Source organism: Alexandromys fortis, unplaced genomic scaffold (genome assembly GCF_014885135.2).
Source record: "Alexandromys fortis isolate MF-2015 unplaced genomic scaffold, M_Fortis_MF-2015_v1.1 scaffold_197, whole genome shotgun sequence".
NCBI classification, from domain to species: domain Eukaryota; kingdom Metazoa; phylum Chordata; class Mammalia; order Rodentia; family Cricetidae; genus Alexandromys; species Alexandromys fortis.
In genome coordinates, this window is record NW_026068072.1 from 1,185,399 (window position 1) to 1,210,827 (window position 25,429).

The window sequence follows — 25,429 nt, forward strand, 5'->3', positions numbered from 1 at the left end:
GCTTCAGTTTTCATGATTGTCTCTGCCAACTTCGTGCTTTCCTCAAAGTAATAATTATTGTTTCCTGTGTGTTCTGTTGACAGTTCCAGTTCTGAATATACTCAGATGGCCAGGTTCAACCCAGAGCTGTTTGGCTAATTATAAACCTTTTAGTTTTATTGAAGTAAAGAAATTGTGTATCAGGATGAAAACACACTGTCCTACTGGAAAGGAAACAGTTGCCCCACACCGCAGGGGAGCAGACCTGTCAGGGAGGGGTAAGGCAGTATGCTGGTCTGGAGAAAGGGCCGCCCCTGAGTCTGCTTGCTGTTCTCAAAGAGCACCTGGGTTTTAAGGAATAATTGCTTTAAACTTCTTTTATGAAGTAGATGCCATGTACTGCTTAGTACACTCTTAGTGCTCTTCTAGGGCAGTGGTGCCACTCCGCTTACTTGTAACAGGTTTGAAGAGAGAGTATCCTGTGCTTGGCTTTTAAAACCTCCCTCTTCACCTGGTGTCTGTGGCTCAGGCTTGTGATCTCGGCATTCTCAGACTGAGGTGGGGAGGGTGGTTTTGAATTTGATGCCAGACTGGGCTGCATAGCAAGACTCTAAAATAAAACCAAAGAAGCCCATTCCTCTCCCTGTGACCCAGAGAAACCCTGTCCATCTCACATGGGGGGGAAAAAAAGTACAATTCAATGATTTTTCTCTTTTGGTTTTGATTTGTTTTATTTTTGTTCTTTTTTGTTGTTTTGTTTTTGTTTTGTTTTGTTTTTGGAGACAGGGTTTTTCTTTATAGTCCTGGCTGTCCTGGAACTCGCTCTGTAGACCAGGCTGGCCTTAAACTCACAGAGATCCACTTTCCTCTGGGATTAAAGACATGTGCCACTTTGCCTGGCTTAAAGATTTCTAATATGTTCATGGATACATAAAACCACCAACAGAGATTTTAGAAATTTTCACTATCTCAAAAAGTAATATGAGACTGGGTGTGGTGACTCCCATGACCTTTAGTGTGTGGTAGTTCAGAGCCACACAGTGGGGAGAGATGGGACACTGAAAGAAAGGACAAAATGACTGAATCCCTCAAAGAAGCACTGAGGTATGCCCTCTGCCGGACAAATGCTTGTAAGCACAGGCTCTGTGCTTTACATTGGGATGTTGGCAATATTTCTATGACATTATAGAAAGGAAACCTTACTGAAGAGAAAAGAAAACAGGATTCAGTCAAAATGAACAGCCTGTGTTCTAAGGACCCTATTGGTCTGGCAAGCCCCAAATGAGGAAACACAAAGTTATCAAGTAGTTAGTATATTTACATTTTTTTTAAAATTTTCTAATTTTACATAGATAAGTGCTCACTCTATCTGCATATAAGCCTCCACATCAGAAGAGGGCATCGGATCCCACCGTAGATGACTGTGAGCCACCATGTGAGTGCTAGGAACTGAACCCAGATCCTCAGGAAGAGTGGCCAGTGCTCTTAACCACTGAGCCATCTCTCCAACCCTATATATTTACATTTTTAAGACAGTCACTTTATTGTACGTTTTACGCAGGTGCCACTGGAGTGGCCACAGTGACCTGGATATAAAATGTGACAGGGCTTTCAAACTAACACTCTCCTTCCTTTTCCAACAGGTTTGGCAGATCCCAGAAAATGGACTGACCCTTTCCCTGACTGAACCTGTGGTGATTTTAGAAGGTCATTCAAAACGAGTTGGCATCGTTGCCTGGCATCCGACGGCTCGCAATGTGCTTCTTAGTGCAGGTAGGAGCCCCACAGGCTGCCTGTCCTCGTGTGGCGGGGAGTGACAGGTGTGACTCCACTGAAGCGGAGTACCAAGGACCATGGCAGACTCTTTAAGTGTAGATAGGGTCGCACACTTGCTGTGGTGCTCTGTGCTCTTTGCACACACTCCCGCTGTCCTCTGCCAGCAAAGCCCCGTTTATCTACTCAGCCCTGGCTCTGGGCACCGATGCTGCCTCTGGATTTTCAGTTAGACAGCACCACAGTGAACCTTGGCACCTATCTCGGTGTGGAGTATGGAAGTGTCTGTCTTCCAGCTCCCACTGGCTCTTGCCTCATTTCCAGATTCATCTTACAGAAATTTTTGCTTATGCCCAAATTTTCGATTTTTCTTTCCCTTCCCTCCCTTCTTCTTTTCTAAAAGCAATACATCAACATGATGTGGTAGTTCAGTAAGTTCATGACTAGCCTGTTGGGGAGATGTCTCATTCAATAAAGTGCTTCAGATCTCTTAGGTCTGAGCCCCAGAGCCCTTGTTAGGGAAACCAGGTGTGACGCAAGTGTTCTCAGTCCCAGTGTGGAGAGAAAGAAATGCAGGTCCCTGGGATCAAATGGCAGGCCAGACTAGCTGATGGCAAGATCCTACAGTGCACACACACGGGAATACAGATGGCTGTAGTTAAACTTTTGGGGTGATGGAAGTAAGCTCTTTCTTGGTTATAGGTATTTGTCAGAGCTTACCTTACGTGTAATGGGTATGTGTGAATTATACCTTATCAGTACTGATTTATTTTAAAAACATGTCTTTTTTCAAGTTGGGCACATCAATTTTTAATCAAGAATAGGAGATGTTTATTTATGGTGAGTGAAGTTAAAAATTTAATTCCAGGTACCTGTCAAAGGCCTCTTCACAGAAGACACTGTAGGGCATCAACTTTCATAGCCATGGTTGACCATACCTGAGTCTTTCTGATGATCTAGGGACCAAAGCCTGAGCTGGGTGGAGGGGGCGCCTGCATGATGGAAAGGACCTGCTGTCCTCCCTGGTCACTTGGGACCATACAGGCTCACCCTGTCACCCTGTTTGCCTGTTTGCCTTGTGCAAGCAGAGGAGACTGGTTGGTTGACTGCTGGGCCTCCGGACTGTCTGACCACTCTATGCCTGGCACTCCCTCGAGAGCAGGCTGCCTGGAGGAGCCAGTACAGGAAGGTTCAGCTCTTCACCCCAGAAGTCAGCTACAGCATTTTATATTGTTGTACATGTTTTTCAACACGAGTTTCCTGCTTCTAGCTCTTGGTTCTCAGGTATGTTCTTAGAACAGTGGTTGTCAACTTTCCTAACACTTTGACTCTTTAATACAGTTCCATATGTTGAGGTGATGCCAAACCATAAAACTATTTTGTTGCTACTTCACAATGTAATTTTGCTACTGTTATGAATCCTAATGTAAATAACATAAGCATTTTTGAAGATAGGTTTGCCAAAGGGATCAAGACCCACAGGTTGATAACCACTGGCTTAGAAGATACTTTTGAAGCAGGGATGGGGCTGAGTGTCTAAGGGATCCTGGGCCTCTCTGGGAAACAGCTTCTGAATCCACATGTCTGCGTGATTTCACTGCAGCCTTCTCATCATGGACAGATCACTCTGGCCCCAACTTCCCTTTTTAAGATAAGATCTCTGAAAACAACAAGCCAGTCCTGTTTCCCTTCTGTTGCTGTAGCTTATCCTGATTTCATATACAGGAAGGACCCTGGCTCACGGTGTCAGACTTGAGTCAGTGCTACCCCAGGTTCCTCAGGAGCAGAAATGATGTCCATTCTGATGTTATCTTTCTGGAAAAGGGTACCTTCTTGAAACTGCCTAGTTCCGTTAGTCCAGCTGACTCTAAAAAACAGGACTCTGGCTTTGGTGTGGTTCTTGTTTGGGTTGGCTAATGGCTTCACCGTGTTGCTTTACAGAAATCCTATCACTCCGGCCTCCCAGTAAGTAGGTAGGGCCTCTTGTCATCAGCATCTTCCTTCCCGTGCCTTTGTGTCCCTGTGGACTTGCAGCTTTGTCTCATATGTTGTGTGGGCGTTTCTCATCTTGTGGTTGATCTGCTTGGTGCAGGCTGTGATAACGCCATTATCATCTGGAACGTGGGGACAGGGGAAGCCCTCATCAATTTGGACGACATGCATTCAGACATGATTTACAATGTGAGCTGGAACCGCAATGGCAGCCTCATCTGCACAGCGTCCAAAGACAAGAAAGTGAGAGTCATTGATCCCAGGAAACAGGAGATTGTTGCGGTGAGTGTTCTTAGCACAGCCTTGGTAGCCAATCAGTGACCTAGACTCTACTTGGAGTACCTGCACTCTTAAGCCGTGGTGTCCTTGTGTGCAGGGAGGTGACTGCCTCAGTCTCAGTCTCTCTTCTCTCCAGTCATTTTCAGCCTTGGCTCAGCTCTGTCCATTCATGGTGGCTTTAGACTGAATCTCACTGTATAGTCCTTACTATCCTGGAACTCACAAATATGTTAGCCTTTGCCTTCCGAGTATTGGTACAGCAGGGGCACTTAACAGTTCATGATACCCCTAGAAGTTTTCAGGTCTTGATGAGCCCGAACGAACTGTGACCTGTCTGGGAATCTCACTGGTGCTCCCTAGTTGATGTCCATCCCAATCCCAGAACAGTATCCAGGTGCCCTGCAGAACCAGCAGGTCCTGCCGTCATCTTAGTGCCCAGGATCTGCTACCCAGTAGGGCTTCAACGAAGTCACACATCCTGCCTGAAGAGGTATATGTCAGGCCTGCAGCTGCAGGTGGGAAGTCCAAGAACAGCTCACCTTAGCTGTGCTCTGAGGCCAGCTGAGATGTAGTGACTTATCAGCCCTGTCTAGTGCTGGACAGCAGTCGTGGTGAGTGCTTATCAACCACCACAGGGTCTTTCCAGGCCCTGTGCTTGTCCACCAGTATCTTCAAGGGTGACTGCTGAGCTGCTCTCATTAACCAGACAGGGCTAGAAGCAGCCTTCCTTATGCTCTTTGATGTTGAAGAAACTAGTGGCTGCCCCAGCCTGTAGGTTACCCTCTTGAGAAACGTGTATGGCAGAGCCCTTGGATGTGTGCTTGATGGCTGTGGTGTGTGGGCTGGGACAGCAGCAGAATGTGTAGGAATGGAGCTCCTCCTTCAGTCTGTCCTAGGCTCTGCTTGCTGACTTTGACCATATTACTAGGTGTCACTTCTCCTCATGACAGGGAGGCAGTAGTTAACTGTGACCTTAAGGTCTTGCCCGGAGAACATGGAATGGCCCACTGCGTGTGTGAAGTGAGGCTGGCTCCCAATATGGGCTTCACACTCAACCTACCCATCCTGTCTAAATGTCTAAAATCTGCATCTGCTCCCTTCCTTCCTAGGAGAAGGAAAAAGCACACGAAGGAGCCAGGCCCATGCGTGCCATCTTCCTGGCCGATGGCAACGTCTTCACTACTGGCTTTAGCCGCATGAGTGAGCGGCAGTTGGCACTCTGGAACCCGGTAGGCCCCTTCCCAGTTTTCCCTTGTTCTGAGCAGGGCTTTGGGCTGACAGGGTCTTAGGTTCTCAGTGTGGGGATTTTTTGTGGGGGTGCGGATTGTTTTTTGTTTTGTTTTTATTGAGACAGGGTTTCACTGTGTGTGACCCTGACTGATCTGGAACTAGTTCTGTAGACCAGGCTGGTCTTGAACTCAGAGTTCTCTGCCTCCCAAGTGCTAGGATTAAAGGAGTGCACTGCCACTGCTTGGCCTCAGTGTGATTTTTAAGATCCTGCTGCTTTAACTTAGCAGAAGGTTCTCATGCTCAATGGAGCACAGGAAAATGCACTTTAGCGATGCACTCGTGGAGCTCCCGAGGTCCAGCAACTGCTAGCTCTGGGAATGAGTTCTGTGTCTGCACACAGTCCACTTAGGAAGTGTTTAGAACCGCCCTAGGTGTGTCCACACCCTGAGCCGTGTAGAGTGCCTGTGACTCTGAGGGGAGTGTCCACACGGCAGTGCTCCTGCCGCCTGCTGGGCTGGGCTGTTTCTGTTTAACTTTTTTCAGTATGTGTATTCTATACAGCAAGTGCTGGCTGGAGAGATGGCTCGGGGCAAGAGCATTTGCAGATTGCTAATGTCCTCTTTGGCTTCAACAGGCAACTGCACTCATGCATAGCCATTGGAGGCAAGGGTTGCCACATGGCCCTGGGTGACCTGGAACTTGCTGTGTAGGCCAGGTTGGCCTTTTAAAACAAAAATCTTTTTCTTTTTCTTTTTTTTTTTTTTTTTTTTTTTTTTTTTTTTTTTTTTTTTTTTTTGGTTTTTCAAGACAGAGTTTCTCCTGGTTGTCCTGGAACTCACTCTGTAGACCAGGTTGACCTTGAACTCATAAAGATCCACCTCTGCCTCCCAAAGGCGTGCACCCCTTCCATGCGGCCAAAAATCTTTATTAAAAAGGAAAACAGCTGCAAAGCAGAAAGGCTTTTTTGTCTGTGTTGTGGAGCCATGCTGATGTTTGCCTTGATTGTACGTGGTGCCCATGTACAATCATACATACAGTCAACATAGTTGTCAGTGAGTTTGGTCCCTGGTGTTTGCATGTATAAGGATATGCCCATGTTGTTCAGAATCTACATTCTGCTGGGAAAATGGATTATATTAAAGAATGTATAATAAGGTTATGAGAATTTGTCTTTTAAACATGTGCCTACATGTGTGTATTAAATACGTGCCTATGCATGTGTATATGAAATATGTGTCTATACATGTCTGTATGTTGTTTATGGACTCATTTTCAGAAAAACATGCAAGAACCGATCGCTCTTCATGAGATGGACACTAGCAATGGGGTGCTGCTGCCTTTCTACGACCCAGACACCAGTATCATTTATTTGTGTGGAAAGGTAAACAGGAACCCTATGTCTGATATGACATCAACCCTAGAAGAGACAGGGTTAAATGTTTTTAAACTGATGTGTGTGTGTGTGTGTGTGTGTGTGTGTGTGTGTGTGTGTGTGTAGTTGGGAGCTACTTGTTCATTCCTGGCTGCTGACATGAAATAATCACACAGAAACTATATTATTTGCAATACTGTTTGGCCAATAGCTTAAGCATATTGCTACCTAGCGCTTATATCTTGAATTAACCCATTTCTATTAATCTGTGTATCACCACGTGGCTGTAGCTTCCAGAGTTCCAGAGCATCTGTCCCTGGGTGGCAGTTACATGGCTTCTTCCCTGACTCTGCCTACTCTCTCTATATATAACTTTTCCAGCCTGGCTGGCTATCTTTTGTTAAGCCATTGGCCCAAAGCAGCTTCTTTATTCATTAACCAATGGTATACAGAGGAATCCCACATCACCTCCCCTTTTCTGTCTAAATAAAAAGGAAGGTTTTAACTTTAACATAGTAAAAGTAAATATAACAAAACAGGAATCAAGCAAGTATTACAGTCACAATATTTATATCTACTTTATCTTTTATCATAACTAAGAAAAACTATAAATATAACTATCTATTCTTCAACTCCATCAAAGACTCCAGAAAGATATAATATTACCTAAGTAAACAGGAAGTGCATTGTAAGCAAGTTCCAAAACTCTAGAATTGACAGAGACATCTTGCTGCCTGAACAGTTACCCAGAACTCTTCTGTATCGTTGGGGCATTCATCTTCAGCCCACAGGCCCATAGTATGTAGCAGACTTTTCCATGACATAGGAAATTTCAAAGACAGTTCCGCCTATATTGGCAGTTTTTTAGTCACTTTCTCCTGTGTCCTGCAGAATGTCTGGCAGACTCTTTCATGAAGCAGGAACCCTGAAGGACCTTTAGACAAGTTCAGCAGTCATTTTTCTGTGAGTCCTGCATGTCTGGTTCATATAGCATAACATCAAGCAGTCCAGGCAAGAGTAGTTTCTTGCCCAAATAGCTAATAAATTCCATAAGGAGCTCTTCGATGCCCATTTTCCTCTTGAAGTAATTGCTGCTGCCAGGAGCAGATGTGTCTTATTGTCATGATGAGTCCTAAATTCTTAAAACATTTTAAATGCCATATTCTGAAGGTCTCTGAAAGATTTGAAGAATACCTATCTAATACATCTAGAAAACCTAACATGACTATAATATAAGCTTGACTATTATAGATGATTAACTATTAACCTATATTTCTTAATTATACATTACACTTTTAAATGAACTGCACACACAGTACTTTAATCAAGAGCAGAAATATCCATATAACAAAATTGATCTAAAATTTGTATCAGTGGACCAAGATCTGTACCAATGCAAAGTATTGATCTCTATATCATATTCCCCTTTAAATGTAAACAAACATGTATAAACAATCTTTTAGGGAATTTGGGCATAGTTCTCTACAAACTTCTTGCTTTTTCTTGGGCAAAGTATTTTCTTTTCAGAGGTTCACAGAGACCTTTCGGGGAGGGGTTCTTGGTCCATCAAACCACATTATCCTGGAAGGAATCCATAGGTTCTCATCTTCTGTGGAAACAAAAGCAGAACCTCTTTTCCATAGCAGCAAATCCTTGAAATCAAGATACCTTTACAATATGTATGTTGGTTTAGCTTAGCAGCCCGAACAATGAAATACCTCTCTGTACTTAGCTCCTTCACAGTCAAAAAATTCAAAGAAAACACAATAATATACATAATCCAGACTCTCAGTGAATTTTCCATTTTTACATGGATGCAGAACTCAGACATCTGGGCCATTCCTCCTATCAGAGATTTCTCAAGGGTCTTCCTTGGTCAAACCTGATTTTTCTTAATGCAGAATGAATCCACAGTGCCTCACTTCCTGTGGAAACCAAAGCAAAACCTCCTCTCCAAAGTAACATATCTTTGTACTTAAATTTTAAAGTCAGAGTATTTTTAAAGTATATATATTGGATTAATCCAACAGCATCTATAATCAAATATCTTTTAGCAGCTTTTGTTCTTCCTCAGTCATCAGACAATTTTTTAATTAATTTATTTATTATGTATACAGTATTGTCAGTATTCTGTCTGCATGCATGCTTGCAGGTCAGAAGAGGGCACCAGATCTCATTACAGATGGTTGTGAGCCACCATGTGGTTGCTGGGAATTGAACTCAGGACCCCTGGGAGAGCGGGCAGTGCTCTTAATCACTGAGCTATCTCTCCAGCCCCTTATCAGACAATTTATAGACAACACAATAACATACAGTATCCAGACTCTCTCTGTATTTTTCATCTTTATGTGGCTTTATTTTAACCTCTATTTTTATTTTTAATTTTTGGCTTTTTGAGACAGAGTTTCTCTGTGTATATTTGGCTGTCCTAGAATTCCCTCTGTAGACCAGGTTGGCCTTGAACTCACAGAGATTCACCTGCCTCTGCCTCACAAGTGTTGGGATTAAAGGTGTGTGCCACAACACCCAATGACTCTCTTTTTTTCTTTTAAGGACTTTACCCTTTTTTTTCTCCCAAGCCTACATATATTTTTAAATATACAGTAAACCATTTAGAGGTTTTCTTTATCTTTCTATATTTACTGTATATCTCTTTTTCTGACCACATGAGTCTTTAATTTGCTAAGCAGTATGGCTAGGATTAAAGCCGTGGCTTTGACAGCTGGATCTAGCCCATATTTTCTTAGCTTTTTTTCTGAGAGTCTAGTCTCATGGCAGAGGTACTGGCTGGAGCCATGTTTATTGGGTTTCAAGGTCCCTGTCACCACCAATATGCAGTCAGCTTTTCATCAACACCATTTAAGAGTTTTGTGGCAGGACCTCTTAAAGGAGCTGCAAGGTTTTACAGTCAGGAAGCCTCTCTTAAACAAGAGCTCTTGCCTCTAGCAAGCAGAGGCTACCTGAGAAAGTGCTGCTATCAAGAAGCAGTGCTTAATTCTATTCTTTTCTATCTCAAATAACTTCCCAAGCTCTCTTAGGCTTTTAAGTGGATTTGGTTAGCCCCACGTTGTGTTGGACCCTAGAGTCCACCGAGGAGGAGTCGCCCCCAAGAGACCATCTCTCACACCACAGCTAATATAAAAGCATGAGGATTTTTATTAATTCTGTCATGACAGGGTCTTCCAGCAGTCGGGAGGCTAGAAAGACCCCAAATGGCTGGTACAGGCTATTTTTAAAGGAAAAGCCACAGAAGGAAGGGATTGTCTGGGGGTTGTTCTTTAACTATTATGATTGGCTTATTCAAAAGGGCTATTACCAATAATTGGCTGGAGAGTGGTTGCCAGATCAGATGAGGTAAGGGAAACCATCTGAGGGTCACTTTGTCCCTTTCCCAGGGCCTAAGTCAAAACATCAGTAACTGAGTCAACACCTAAGAGTTATCTCGCCCCTATTCAATAACTGGGTTCTATTTGGAGAACATTCACTAGGACTCAGGGAGACGATGGAAAGTTCCCAACATTTCAGTACATGTGGGGGCAATTGTTTGGTCCTTGGTTCCCAGGGGGGAAGTGGGGAGCATTACTGCTGAGACTGAGAGGGCTCAGAATTGTCAGAAATGACTTCAGAATTGTCTTAAAGTTCTACAGTTGGCACGCCATTCTGTTGACTGAGGTCTTTCTTTCCTGTCTGGTTCCAGCAGTAGTTAAGTCGCAAAGAAATCACACAGAGGTCTACATTAATTATAAAGTGATTAGCCTAGTAGCTCAGGCTTCTTATTAACTCTTATAACTTATATTAGCCCATAATACTTGTTTGTGTTAGCCATGTGACTTGGTACCTTTTTTGGCGAGGCAGTCACATCTTGCTTGCAGACTGATGAATTAACCCATTCCTATTAGTCTGTGTTTCGCCACGTAGCTGTGGCTTACTGGCAAGGTTCTGGTGCATATGTCTCTGGCAGCAGCTACATAGCTTCTCTCTGATTCCACCTACTCTCTCTCTATGTCTTTTCCAGCCTGGCTATATTCTTTTAAGCCAATGGCCGAAAGCAGCTTCTTTATTCATTAACCAATGGTATACAGAGGGGAGTCCCACAGTGTGTGTATGTGTGTACGTGTGTACACATGCATACATGTCCTCTTTCAGACCAGGTTGCAGTCATTGGGCACACTGACATAACTATCATTTATTCTTAGCCTAGCGAACACCTGCCTCAAGCAGCTTACCAAAAAATAGCTGACCACTATAAACAAGATGACCGTGGGGTTTTACACACTGCGAGGAGAGCCTTTGATGCTATCCAGGTTTCTTTTAGAGAGACTCCATTGTTGCCCTGGCCAGGGAGTGAATGCACAGACAGGTGGTTGTGCTCTCAGCCGCCTCCTCTGCTTGCTTGACTTTGAAGTTGATGCTTGGGGCAGTTGTGTGGACCAGTAACATTTTTGCCTTGACCCTGACCTGCTTTCTGGGCCCAGAATAGAGGCAGAGGAGCCTTCTAAAGGATGTGTTAGAAAACTCTAAGTAGGAAGGACTTATCTTGGTGGGGAAACAACTGTTTTATATTTCAGGCAAATGTTTTTGGAGAAAGCAGTAGTCAGCTACTGAAGTTAGATTCCCTTGAATTCTGGGGTGGTAAGGGGTTTTACCCTGTTAAACAAAATGTTTCTTGTCTCTGCTTTTTGTAGGGTGACAGTAGTATCCGCTATTTTGAAATCACGGACGAATCCCCATATGTCCACTACCTCAACACATTCAGCAGCAAGGAACCTCAACGAGGGATGGGCTACATGTCTAAGCGGGGACTTGATGTCAACAAATGTGAGATTGCTAGGTAAAGAATTGAACCCAAAGTGTCCAGTGTTCATGACAAAACAGACCAACTCCAAGGCTACCTTGGGTGTATTTGGAGATGATTGTAGCATGCGACCTTGTGACTTGCAATGGAGCAAAGCAGTTATACCACTCGGTCCCATGTTTCACATGCTCACTTCTGAGTAGTAGTGTTTCCTGATGGGCAAGTGGGTAAGAGCCTTGTGCCTTCATCTCCCAAGTGCTATGTTTCCAGACCTACACCATCATGTTTGGCTTCTTTTTCTTTTTTAAAAGTTACAGTACAGTGGGTGGTGGTGGTTCACACTTTTAATCCCAGCACTTAGGACACAGAATCAAGTGGATCTCTGAATTTGAGGCCAGCCTGGTCTACAGATCAAGTTCCAGGGTGGCCAGAGCTACACAGAGAAACCCTGCCTTTGGAAGAAAAAAAAAAAAAAGTAGATGGTGCAATTGGTAAAACTCTGACCTTTTGAGTGTAAATTAAATGTAGGTCCCCAGGACCTATGTTAATGCACTATGTTGTACACCTGTAATCCCAGTGATAATGAGATGGGAGGTGGAGGAAACAGATCCCCAGAAGCTCTAGAGTCAGTGTTTCAGGCCTCAAATGAAAGGTGGAAGGCAGGGCCGGCAGAATTTCTTAGTGGGTAAAGACACTGGCCACATGGACCTGATAGCCAGAGTGTGAGCCTTAGAACCCTGTAAAAGTGGAAGAAGGGAACTGACTCCATAGTTGTCCTCTGACCTGCACATGTGTGCTGTGGCATGTACACCTATATACTAACACACACAGAAATAATAATGAATTATAAAAATTATAAGAAAGTGGAAAAGAACCTGCAGACCAGCACCAGCAGTTGTCCCCTGAGCACCACACATGTGCCATGTGTGCAGAAACACAAGACACACACATGAAAACCCAAAGGAAAAAAGTGCTGTTTCTGTGTCGCATGCTCAGTGCCCCGTGTCTGGGAACACAGTGAGTCCCCATGGCGTGGCACTACATCTTTCACAGACCTCTCACACTCGCCGTCCCCAGCTGCAGGGATGACCTCAGTCTGTTCCCCCTCTGTAACGGGAGCACAAAGCCATGCGGAGGTCTGGAACAGCGGATGAGGTAGTCAGTGACGTGTGTTCGCATCTCGTGGACACTGCGGAAAGTAGTCTTGAGCTGTCCACCCTCTGCCACTTTGTTTTTATTTCTCTTCTGAAGGTTCTTCAAGCTTCATGAGAGAAAGTGTGAACCTATCATCATGACTGTCCCCAGGAAGGTGAGTGTCCAGGTGTTTGCCTCTGTGTGTGTCTGTGTGCCATCTGCGCGCCTGCCTGCTGCTCAAGTTCAGAAGGTAGTGTCAGCTCCCCTGGAATGTTGAGTGCCACGTGGGTGCTGGCAGTCAGACCTAGGTCCTCTGCAAGAACAGCAAATGCTATAAGCCCTGAGCCACCCTTGAAAGACCATAAAGCATTTCTTTACAACTCTCGGGTCACACTCTAGCCTGGAAGCAGGAGTTGATACAGTAGCCATGGAGGAGCACTGCTTGCTGGTTTGCTCTCATGACTTGCTCAGTCTGCTTTATCACAGCACTCAGGACCACCTGCCCAGGGGTGGCTCCATTCACAGTGAATTGTGCCTCCCCCCATTAATCATCAATCAAGGAAATGCACTATAGGCTTGTCCACAAGGCAGTCTATGGCATTTTCTCAGTTGAGGTTCCCTCTTTCAAAATGACATAAAACTAGCCAGTCTACCATCTCTCTAGCTCCACGTACCCAGTTTTTAAGTAACTTATATTTAAAAAAAAAAAAAACCGTATATCAGTGTGATGGCACATCCATGTAATCCTGCTATCCAATTTATAGGAGAGTAAGTAAAGAGTGGGGACATACAGCTTGAGGTAGAACACTTGCCCTGCATACATGCGCACAGGACTTAGTCTTCAGCACTACAGAAACATGAACAGCTCAGGAAAGCCCCAGCCTTTCTCGCTTATCAAATGTTGCCCAAATACCTTTTGTAGTCTGACCTCTTCCAAGATGACCTGTACCCTGACACAGCGGGGCCGGAAGCTGCCCTGGAAGCAGAGGAGTGGTTTGAGGGGAAGAATGCAGACCCGATCCTCATCTCCTTGAAGCATGGGTACATTCCAGGCAAGAACAGGGATCTCAAGGTGGTCAAGAAGAACATTCTGGACAGCAAGCCAGCTGCAAACAAGAAGTGTGATCTCATCAGTGCTCCCAAGAAGACCACAGACACAACCAGTGTGGTAAGGAGTGTGTACTTGGGGCTGGACTTGGCATGTCCTCTGGAAAGTTCCCTGGTGCAGAGCAGTGTCCAGTGACAAGGTGACTGTGGTTTCTTGGCTAGCTAGCACTGCCTTTGTATTGCCTACTGTGCTGTCTGAGAGTGGACAGGATCCCTGCAGGGTTTTCTTCATCCCTTTCTCCAGTAAAGCATCATGGGGTTCAGGGTTGCAGGAGCCAAGAAGCGAGTGTTCCATGAGAAGGACATGGTACCTGTGGGTACTGCATAGTGCTGTAGTGACTCAGGGGTAGCAATATGGACAACCTTAGCTAGAGCCATAGGGTTTGGGGGCAGCCCAGCCTACCACCAGAGGGCACTGCCACCACAGGAAAGGATAGGTATCTGTCCAGGAATGGGGAGGAGCGAAGGAAACCTCGTGGACCAGAGTGCCTGAAGAAGCTAGTGCTTTGGGCCTTGACCAAGAAGTCGGCATCTGGACTTGGTGCCCTAAATTTCCACATGAATAAGCTCAAGTGAGAGAAAATAGGGCTTCCTCAGAAGACCTCGCGGCCGGAAGACCTCTGGCTGAAAGACTCTCCCAGAACAAATGGGGGCTGCTCCTAACAACCAGAGGCGTGAGTGGGCTGTAGGGCTTTGCCCAGCTAGGTGTGCAGGTGAGGATTGGGAGCCTCACTGAGCACTGCATTTTCCTTGTGAACTCCTCTGTCTCAGGAGTGTCACGTGTCTCGGAAAGACCTGGTGTCCTAGCTGTTCCCAGAGTAGGAATGTTGAGCTAAGTTTCCCCATTCTGCCCTGTTAGACTTCATTAATGTTGTTGGTCACCTTTTTCTGTTTGTTTTCTTAGCAAAACGAAGCCAAATTGGATGAGATTTTAAAAGAGATCAAATCCATAAAAGACACAATCTGCAATCAAGACGAGCGCATTTCGAAGTTAGAGCAGCAGCTGGCAAAGATGGCGGTCTGAGGCCCGCCCACCTCCACAGTTGGCAGCTGCTCATTGGTGTGCTCCGAGGGAGGGCAGAAAGGGAAGCACTGCCATTTGGAGACATTCCATTTCAAATCTGTCAGCCAGCGATAGGCCACATTCCAGTAAGAACTCAATTCCTCTCCCAAATTTGCAAAAAAAAAAAAAAAAAAGAAAAGAAAAAAAGCTGAGCTTTTTATCAGGAAGCTTTTTGGTGTTTGACAGGCCCAGTGACATTGAACTTTACTACATTTAAATGCCAGATATTCTGAATTTTAGAAAGCCCACCCGACCCAGTATCCTGCCCACACACCTTTTGAGTGGGGCCAATACCACCTTTGCTCTGTGTATTTCTCCTTTTTTAATGTTGCCAAAACCAAAAGTAGCTTTTTTCTTTGTACTTTGCTACTTTACAGTATTTGTGTGGTTGGTTCTTTTGGCTTTTTTCCCTTCTTTATTTGAAAGGGACAGCACTGTGTATGTTTATAAACAAAATGAAGATGAGAAGATTATTTTGTATAAAGTGTCATGGGAACAATCAGCGTAGCCACACAGTGCTGGTCACTCGCAGCACAAACCCAGCCATCTAATGGCTGTCCAGCAGGGAGACTTGAGGAATCACGTGGACCCACACACCACCCTCCACTCCGTTGAGTCTTGGATCAAACAGCTCTTGTCCTCTCTCTCCTAGGAGTGGGTGGTTGTACAGATGGAATTTAGCTTCTTGATGTTTCACATGATTATGATCTAACCCAAACTAGCATGTGTTTCTGCAGCTTTGTTCTACGTAGGCTCTGCTGCTTCTGTCCCCTCCAGCATTGTGGTTCCATTTCGGTCCATATTGGACAAGGGCGCCCAAGACAAGAGGATGCACATGTGTTGAGGTGTTCTTGTCCAGTGAAGCAGCTTGCCTTGGCCCTTGGGCATGGTGTGGGGCTTGAACCCAGGAGCTGTGAGTGGAGCCTCTGCCTGGCAGTCGTGTTTCCCACATCTTCTGTGACCTCCCCCCCACCTCACTCTGCTGCCTCCTGTCCCTGGAGCCCAACCACTTCTGTCTGCCCACTGCCTGTCAGGCCTAATCAGTGTGCAGGATGTGACCTGAGGGCTCTTAAACATTGTGACTAAGGGAAAAGTCCAGAAGAAAGTAGAAAGGGGGTTGTAGAGATAGGCTGTAGCTCACCATGGGCAGGCACTGTCCTCAGTGCACACAAATCAGGCTACTGTTCCCCAGCACTGACCACAACTGTGGAGCACTGCGTCCCCTGGACCTACCTACAGAGGACAGGCTGAGCCTTCTTTGCCTCCTGGGGCAGCTGGAACTTAGCTCCTGGTATTGCATGTTTGTGAAAGCAGTTGATCAGATAGCGTCAGGGGATCATAGAAGGCAGGCCTTGGCATGTGTCCATGCTGGTGTGGGCACAGTGCTGGCTGTAAGCAAATCCACAGGCTATCAGGACAGAGGCAGAGTTAGAGTGTGTGGGCTGGCTGGGTAGTGTTGTAAGAAAGGTTCGCAGCCACCATACTGGCTTGCCAGCTCCACTCCAGGGCATCTGCACCTTTGTGGGTTTGTGTGTCTGTCTTGTGTTTTAATGTTGACGTGGATACTGAGATGTGAAGAAACGGCTAGAGCGACTCACAGGCACACGGCACGGACAGCAGTGTGTGCTGCTGGGCAAGCATCTTTGTTCCAGGATTCAGAAATGTGCTGGAGTCTGGTCGAATTAATTAAGTAGCGGTTGTTGGGGCTGGTGATGGAGCACCAGAGGGAATGTGGTTCAGAGAGAAGAAGGAGCGAGGAGAAGCCAGCGGCCACAGTGTGTGCCAGGCTCAGAGTAGGCACCCGCTACGTGCTGGATCTTTCCCTGTCTTGTCGCTGTCTTCCTAAAGCTGGGACACCAGAGGACAGTGAACTGCTCCCAGATCCGCTCTTATAGAGTGGCCATAGTGTTCTGTCAAACCACTTGCTTCCATTTTCAAAGATAAAAGACATTGGTTACAATTGTGTGCTGTGTTTCTTTCACACCTCACTCCTGCTGGACACAGGCATGCTGCAGCAGCTGCCCGACAGTGCTCTCTGGAAGTAAGTACGAGGAGTTGGGTGGACCCTGTGCTCCAAGGAAGGGTGATCAGGGGGCCTCAGCAGCTGGTGCTGTGTCCAGACTCTCACAGACCTGCCTGGTAGATCCTGCCTCCAGCCTTGGCGGCCAGTGTGACCCGAAGCCAAGCTCATCTTCTCTTGTTTCTTCCCTGGATTAGGGAAAGGGTGCGAATCCCATGTGCTTCGGAGGAGAGAAACACCCAAGCTGACCACTGGGCCTCTTGCAGAGACAACATGGCCAGAATAGGGGTTGGGGAAGGGGCTTCCTGGAATTTTGAGACGAGGCATCATGTAGCCTAGGGTGATCTTAAATTTGCTGACCTCAAATCTTTCTTCCTCCACCTTCCAAGTGCCTGGGATCACAGACGTGCTCCACCATGCCTGGTTCATGTGGGCTTTGTGCATGTTCAGCAAGCACTTTACCTACTGAACCACACCCTCAGACCTGACTTTTGTTCTAGGGTTTTTGTTGTTTTATTGTTGTTTAAGACAAGGTCTCAGAGTCAGGAGTAGGGGCACGCACCTATAATCCCAGCACTCAGAGCAGAAGCAAGGCCAGCCTGGTCTACATAGTGAGTTCCAGGACAGCTAGGGGTATATAGTAAGACCTTATCTTAAAAAGAAGAAAGACACAGTCTTGGGTACCTCAGGCTGTGTTTGAACTTCTTGTATGCTAGATAGCCTTGGGCCTCTTGCCTCTGTAACCTGAGTAACTGGGGTGCATGGGTGTGTGTGTGTATGTGTTAAAGCAGGGTTTTCAGTAGAAGAGAAACCTTGCCTGTGCTTTGTGTTCCAGCAGGTTCGCTGTGTCTTCATTGTACCCTCCAACTTCTTCTTTTCTATTACTCCATCCCTGATGACATTTCAGTATTTGTAGGGAAGAAGTATCCGTGTTTACCTTTTCTTGGTGCTTATGATGTGATGAGCAAGTAACAGGAAACTGACCCCCCCACCCCCACCCCAGGTCCTTCCTCCTGAGCAGAGGGAGCAGCAACTGGTTTTCCATGCGCCTGGGAGGGGAAGTTGGCAGGTCTCTGGGGACCCCAGCTGTGGGGGAGTAGCCTGGTGGTTTGTTTACGACTGGCCTGTTGTCTGGTTTTGGCCACCTTGATCCTCTGCCAGGAGACCTGACAGTTCTGTGTCGCTAACTCTCAGACAGACAGACAGACGTTGTCTGGAGAGAACTTACTTTTTAGGGTGACTTCCCCCCCTCTGCTTAGTGCTCTGTGTTCAGGAAAGCTTGCTGTTGTGTCTCAAGGAAGCTGTTAACTGTAAGTAGCCCTGTCTCCTGCCAGCGCAGTTAGGAATCCTGAAATTGTCACTGACTCGTGGACATGATTTTGTGGTCAGTGGCACAGTTTGCATTTGTTACCCGGGATACAGTAACCTCCAAAGAACACTGGAGAAGTGGGTCCTTTACTCCCTCACTAGAGGTCACATGTGCACAATGACAGCACCTTTCTGGAAGGCAGGCAGGCCCACAGGCAAGTCCAGGCTTAACATGCATAGCTTTTACCCTCGCTTCTCACCGGAGAGCTTTGCCCCAAACACCAGTGGGGCATAAAGACTTAGAAGGCTGGGAACTGGCCCCACAGACACTGGTCACATTCCTGTAATGCCTGTGACTATTTAGTCATTTAAGAAGGATATTGAGTAAGAAACATTTTTTTTTTAAAAGGTTGTAGTTGGGGCTGGAGAAAGGGCACAGCAGTTAGGAGTGTGTGTCTAGACACAAATGTGGCTCCATTCCAGGCAATCTGATGTCCTTGTCTGGCCTTCGAGAGCACCTGCACACATGTACTCCCTGGTGCACAGACACACAAATACTCATAAAAATAAATCTTAGGAAAAAGTAGGATATAGTTGATTCTGACTTTTGCGTTAATATACGATATTTATTGTATATGTACATAACTGACTGGATATGGCTGCACACACCTAAATCCCATCACTCTGGAAGATTGAGAGTTCAAGGCTAACATGGTCTATCAACCAACTTCCAGGACAGCCAGGGCTACACAGGTTTTTCAGACTCTGTCTTGAAAAAACAAAATGGAAGGGGGGAGGAAAGCAATAATCATGATAAAACCTGGGGTGGTTTGTTGTTGTTGTTTTGACTTGTTTGTTTGAGGAAAGAGCTCACTCTGTAACCTTGGCTGGCACAGAACTCTTGTAGAGCAGGCTGACCTTGAACTCGAGATTCACCTGCCTCTGCTTTCACAGGGCTAGGACTGGGTGTGTGCATACTTGGTGGTATTTGCATTTTTAAGTAGTTAACAAAAACCCATAGGAAGACTATTTAATGAGAAGAATCATGAAATTCAAAGCCTAATCTGTAAACAATTGGAACATGCTGGGGCTGATAGCTGGCTCAGCAGCTGAGTGTGTACTCTCAGCACCCACATCAGGCAGCTCACAACCAGGCATCCTGCACCCACTCCTGGCCTCTCTGAGCACCTGTAATTTGCTGCACACACATACAGAAAGATACACATAATCAAAAACAATGTAGGTTATTTTAACTTGAGCATGCCTTACATTGTGGCTGTTTTTCCTGAGTACTCGGCGATCTGAGTGGCATTAACTGTTTGCTATGAAACCCAAAATACTGCTGTCTTAGTGTCTATAAAACACCACAGCCAAAATCTGCTTGGAGAGGAAAGGGTCTATTTCACATTACCCCTTTTAGTCGCTCATCCAGGAGTCAGGGTAGGAGCCTTCTGTAGTCAGTGTCCCTAGAACAGTGGTTTGCAGGCTGTGCTCCAGCCGGGCCAGCAATGGCTGCGTCCTGGGGCAAAGTCCAAGAATCCAGCAGTTGTTTGGTCCATGAGGCTGATGTCTCAGCTGGTCTGCAGTTTACATCAGAGTCCTGAAGAGGCAGGCTCTAATGCTAGTGAAGAAATGCCTCCGTTGCAAGATAGGTGAATGTGCCAGCGAGAATGAGGGCCAGTAGGCAAAATGTGAAAGCTTCCTCCCCACCATGAGAAGGTGTAGCCCAGATGTAGAATGGGTCATTACACCTCAGATGATGTGATCAAGAAAAATCCTGTCTGGAAGCAGTCATACCTTTAATCCCAGCACTCAGGAGGTGTAGGTAGGTGGATCGCTATGAGTTTGAGGCCAGCCTGGTCTACAGAGAAAGTTCCAGGACAGTTAGGTCCACACAGGGAAACCCTGTGTTGAAAAAGAAAAGGAAAATCCCTCACAGGTATGCAGCTACTAGGGTTTTTACTTAATTCCAGATGACTGTTGTCAAGCTGAGAATCAGTTGCCAATCACAGACCCAGAGACAGGAACTGATGGAGGTCATTGAAGAGTGCTGGTACTGCCCTCTGCTCAGTCTGTGTTGTTATACACCCTAGGACAACTGCCCAGGCATGGTGCCACCTACAGGGGCTGGGCCCAGAAAATGCCCCCCATACCTGCTTACAGGTCAATCTTACGTTTTCTCAACTGAGAGTCTCCCTCCCCAAAAAACTCCAGCTTGTGTCAAGTTGACAAAACTGGCTGGCATGATTGGCTCCTTGTCAGCCTGGCGCACAGACACCTCACTGTTCAACTAGAACCTTTTCTTAATCGTTTGTCCCCAAGATGGCACGTTAATATTAATGCTGTGATATAAAACATTCCAACTTCTAAAAAGTCCCACATCCTTTGAAGACCCAAATGTTGCCAGGCAGTGGTGGCACGTGCCTTTAATCCCGGCAGTCAGGAGGCAGGTGGATCTCTTGAGTTCAAGCCCAGCTTGGTCTACAAAGCAAGTTCCAGAGCAGCTAGGACTGTTACATAGAGAGACCCTGTCTTGAAAAAAATCAAAAATAAATAATAAATAATAAAATGTTAAGTCTAGTCTCTAAAACTTACAAAGTTTAGCTAGAGATTTAGCTGAGGTGTTAGGGGCTCTTGTTTTAGCAGAGGAACTGGAGTCAATTCCCAGCATCCATGTATTGGCTTGCAACATCTCTTAACTCCAGTTCCCGGGGATCAAATGTCCTCTACTGACCTCAGTGGACACCACATTACGTGTGTTACACAACCATACATGCAGGCAAAACTCATTTACATAAAACAATAAGAGTCTTTAAAAAAAATAGGGGAAAAAAAGCATTCAAAGTCTCCTTCAAAGTTCAAAGTCTATCTAGAATATCCAAAAATCTCTAAAATTTCCAAAGTGTCTGTAAAATTCCAAAGTTTCTGAAACACTGTGGTCCCCTACAAGATCGAAGCAAGTTAAAATACTTTTTTACTCCCACAAGGGTAGAACCAGAGCACAGTTGTGATGGAATCAAAGTGTAACGATGTAAAGAGTTCAATGCTTGACTTCTGGGGCCCATTCATGATCCTCTGGGCTCCAGAGGACCCAGGCCCCTTGTCAGCTTCGTCCTCAGCTCCAACCCTCAGCTGCTGCTGCCCATGGTGGTTGTTCCACAGTACTGTGATCTCCAAGATGTCCGGGTCTTTGCTGCAGCTGGGCTGCACCTCTCCTAGGCTCTGCAGGGAGCCTGACCCTGCCACTTGGTGCCAAGCCTCCCCTGCCCTCCATGGCACTTCATGCTTCAAAGCCAGTAACACCTTGGAAACTCTTAAAAGTTGCCAAGCTTGGCCAGCGTAAGATGCAGCCTTAGCTACCTTTAGACCACAGACCATAGCTTCTGTGTGCTTCCTTGAGGAAGTCATCCAAATTTACAATCCTCAGCAGAGCTGGTCTCTCTAATCACTGCTAATTTCTCAGTTCCAGGTCACCAGCATCGATTGTCCCAGCAAAGCAGAGGTTTCACTTTGGTGGTGCTGGTCTCTCCTGACTCACGTACTTAGAATTTTTCTAGCCCAGCTCACTAGAACCACACATTCTTAAAGCTCAAGCTAGGGAGTGGCCCTAAGAAGAGTGTTTAAGGGGCTCTCAGACTTCCCTCTGAAACTTCACAAGCCAGGAAAGCAGGTTTTCAAGGCACAATCCTGGAGGGGACCTTACCTCCTACACCCATGATAATTGGGTATGCAGCCAAGACCCTGGTGGATCTTCAGAGATGGACTGTCTCCCCCAGCAACCTGGAAGGGGCCCCCTTTGAGATTTGCAGTCTGTCATGTGCTCTGCTGAGCACAGGTTCCAGCTGGTGCCTCGGGAAGGTTATAGGAGGTGGGTATTGCTCGGGCTATTTATTTTGATTTTGATTTTTTGGCCACTTCTGCAGTTCACGATGTCTTCACCCTCCTCATTGCTGGGACTATAGTGCATAGCCGCATGCTTGGCTTTGCCCTGCACAGTACAGCTTCAGGTGTGTGTGTGGGGGGGGGGAAGCTATCACCCACTTTCTGCTGCCTCTGAGGGAACACCCTACACTTCAGTTTCCAGTGTGGAAACAGCTTCAGGTACTGTCCATGCGGGCATTCAGAATCTGGGCTTGAAAGTGAACACCAGCCAGCAGGGGTGACACACATCTCTAGTCTCAGGAGGCAGAAGCAGGTGGATCTCTGAGTTGAAAGCCAGCCCAGTCTACAGGACGAGTTCCAGGACAGCCAGGGCTATGCAGAGAAACCCTATCTTGAAACTATTCCTCCCTCCCCCCAAAAAAGAAAAGAAATTAAACACTCCATACCCTGTTCCTGTTTGAGGAGGGAATCGAATCTGGTGGGGAGGAGGAGGCAGTAGCCATTTCCCCTTCAGATGACTCAGATGAGCAAACCTGCAGGCCACCTTGAGTGGAAGATGCTGGGTGTGGGAACGAATCCCTCTGCCAGCCAGGACTTTCAGAGCAAAATAGCCCTTTTCTTTATGACACCTTCACCTCCAGGAGATGGAGAATCTCGGAAATGCATAGATGGTGAAGACTGTATCCAACAGGCCTGGTTTTAATTTTTTAAAGATTATTTTTATTTTTAATTATTACTGTGTATGGGTGATTTGCTTGCATGTATGTCTATGTACAATGGGTTTGCCAGCCAGAAGAATTCACTGGATCCCCTGAAACAAGTTACAGGCCATTGGGAGCTGCCATATGGGAGCTGGGACCTGAACTCGGGTCACTGTAACCTGTGTTCAGCAAAATCAATGGGTGTTGGAGCTCAGCAATGGTCTAACCTGGGAACCAAAGAATGTTTGGTTCCTGCTGAAAGCAACACTATTTATCCCTCTCAAGTTTGTCTTATGTGCTCCTAAACACGATAAACATAGGGGAGACGTCCTGCCAGGAATCCTCCTAAACAGTCATTTTTCTTTCTGAAAGGTGACATTCTGGGGACAGTATGGGAGCATTTGAGCCTGGGGCTATCTCCCAGGCTAAGCAGAGTCCAGTCTTGGTGGCCATACTTGGGGAACTAGTTTGGATCCCCTGACTCCACAAGAAGGTTGGGCCTAGCAGTGTATACCTGGGGCTAGGGATGGGGAGACAGGAGGGTCCCTGGCGCTTGCTGGTCAGTTAGTCTAGTGGAATCCTTGAGATCCAGGTTCCGTGAGACTCTGTCTCCAAATAACTAAATAAGTAAGATGGTGAAGTAATTGAGGAAGAAACAAGGACCACCTACGATGAGGATGGACGGCTGGAGCACCTGTGATGAGGACGGACGGCTGGAGCACCTGTGATGAGGACAGACGGCTGGAGCACCTGTGATGAGGAAGATAGACGGCTGGAGCACCTGCGATGAGGAAGATAGACGGCTGGAGCACCTGCGATGAGGAAGACAGACGGCTGGAGCACCTGCGATGAGGAAGATAGACGGCTGGAGCACCTGCGATGAGGAAGACAGACGGCTGGAGCACCTGTGATGAGGAAGATAGACGGCAGGAGCACCTGTGATGAGGACGGACGGCAGGAGCACCTGCGATGAAGACAGACGGCTGGAGCACCTGCGATGAGGAAGACAGATGGCTGGAGCACCTGTGATGAAGAAGATAGACAGCAGGAGCACGGATGGCAGGAGCATCTGCAAGGAGGAGGACGGACGGCGGGAGCACCCATAATGAGGAAGACACAGCAGGAGCACCTGCGATGAGGAAGACGGACAACGGGAGCACCTGTGATGCACAGGCAAACATGCAGGTGAAACACTCATAAGTTTTGTTTATTTGTTTACTTTTGTTTTTTTGAGACAGGGTTTCTCTGTGTAACTGCTCTGGATGTCCTGGGACTCTTTGTAGACCAGGCTGGCCTCAAACTCACAGAGATCTGCCTACTTCTGCCTTCTGAATGCTAGGATTAAAGACGTCTGCCACCACCACCCAGCTATAAAATTTAAAAAAAAAAAACAAAAACAAAAACTCTTTTACAGTTCAGGTTGTACTGGGATGGATAGATTCAGTCATGGCCCATCTACTTAATTCCAAGATTCCCTTAATAACTGAGTATGTACCTGCCCGTTATGATCCTGGCCAGTTGAGTCTTGAGCCAGTTTTGATCACCCAATGCTTCCTCCCTGTTTAATGAAGTCACTGGGTTTCAGTTTCCCCTCTCAACCCTCACTCAGAAATAACTGGCACAAAGTGTCATAAAAGGTGCCTGGCAGACCCATGTGGCCATAGTGATGTTTGTCCCTAAAACTGTGTGTCTAGGAGCCTGGGGAGCCCTCCCCCCAAAATCAGCTGAAACAAGACCGGGTTCAGGGCAGGGATGACTGTCCAGGAGACTGGAATCAGGAGGCTGAGGGTGCTTTGGTCATCACATCCTTACTTGTCCACCAAGCAGAAGCCACAGTTTCACTTTTGAGATGGGACTGTGTCAGCAATGACCTCCCCAGCAGGTCCACAGACAGACCTCAGTCCTCAGGCTTTGCTGAGCCCTGGACTCCAGCACCCATCAGCATTGTTAGTTGTGATTCCTGCTCCACACCCCAGGAGCTCACAACTTGTGAGGGGCTAGAAACATTGTATCCTCCCAGATCACAGCAGGTTGGGGTATGGGGAGGAGCTGAGATACAGTGTCTGAGTGGCACTTTTTGTATCTACTCCAGCTTTGCCACCCATCAGTAGATCACCCTGGGCAGGATACTTGGATCCTCTGGACCTGGCATTTCTCACCTGTACAATGGGAGCAGCAATAGTACCTACCTACGGGGCAGCTATAATGAAGAGCCCAGCACAGGGCCTGGGAACCCAAGCAGCAGCTATCTCTTAGTGCTAGGTACAGAGAGAGGACAAGGAGAAGCCACGATGAGCAAAACTGACATGGCTTTTTCACTGTGGCTTCTAGGGAGACAGGCAAACATCAAGCAGGGGTGGGGCTGGGTGCTCTGAAATGGTGGGGGAGGGGTACAGTGAACTAGGAGGGCTTGAAGAGACACGTGAGATAGAGTACGATGAGTCAGAAGCAGTTGCTGATTAAAAGAAAATAAAAAAGTACCCAAGGCAGAAGGAACACAAGCTGCAGACCGCAGAGACAAATCTGGCCCTCCACCTATTCTTGACAATAAAGTTTTATTGAAACACAGTCCATACATTTGTTTACATACCATAGCTGTTCTTATGACTTAACAGATCCACAAAACAGGAAGATTTACTATCTGGTCCTTTCCAGAAGAAAGCTCTCTTGTGGGTAACGAGTTACCCTCTGGAAGTTCATTCTGTAATGCCTAAAGAGACTGCCGCACCCTTCAGAAACTCCTCCACAGAGATCCGGAAACCAACAGGATTAGTGCCATTTGTGGCCATGGGAA

The 25,429-nt window shown here is 46.5% G+C and overlaps 1 protein-coding gene across 1 annotated transcript; it reads left to right on the plus strand.

The window, feature by feature from the left end:
- Positions 1–1,626: 1,626 nt before the first annotated feature.
- On the plus strand, positions 1,627–16,684 carry Coro1c (coronin 1C). The gene is made up of 8 exons (XM_050121115.1): positions 1,627–1,752; positions 3,845–4,026; positions 5,133–5,252; positions 6,530–6,634; positions 11,311–11,456; positions 12,672–12,729; positions 13,477–13,722; positions 14,566–16,684. The coding sequence occupies exons 2-8, from the start codon at positions 3,910–3,912 to the stop codon at positions 14,683–14,685; spliced, it is 912 nt and encodes a 303-aa protein (XP_049977072.1). The 5' UTR covers positions 1,627–1,752; positions 3,845–3,909; the 3' UTR covers positions 14,686–16,684.
- The last annotated feature ends 8,745 nt before the right edge of the window (positions 16,685–25,429 follow it).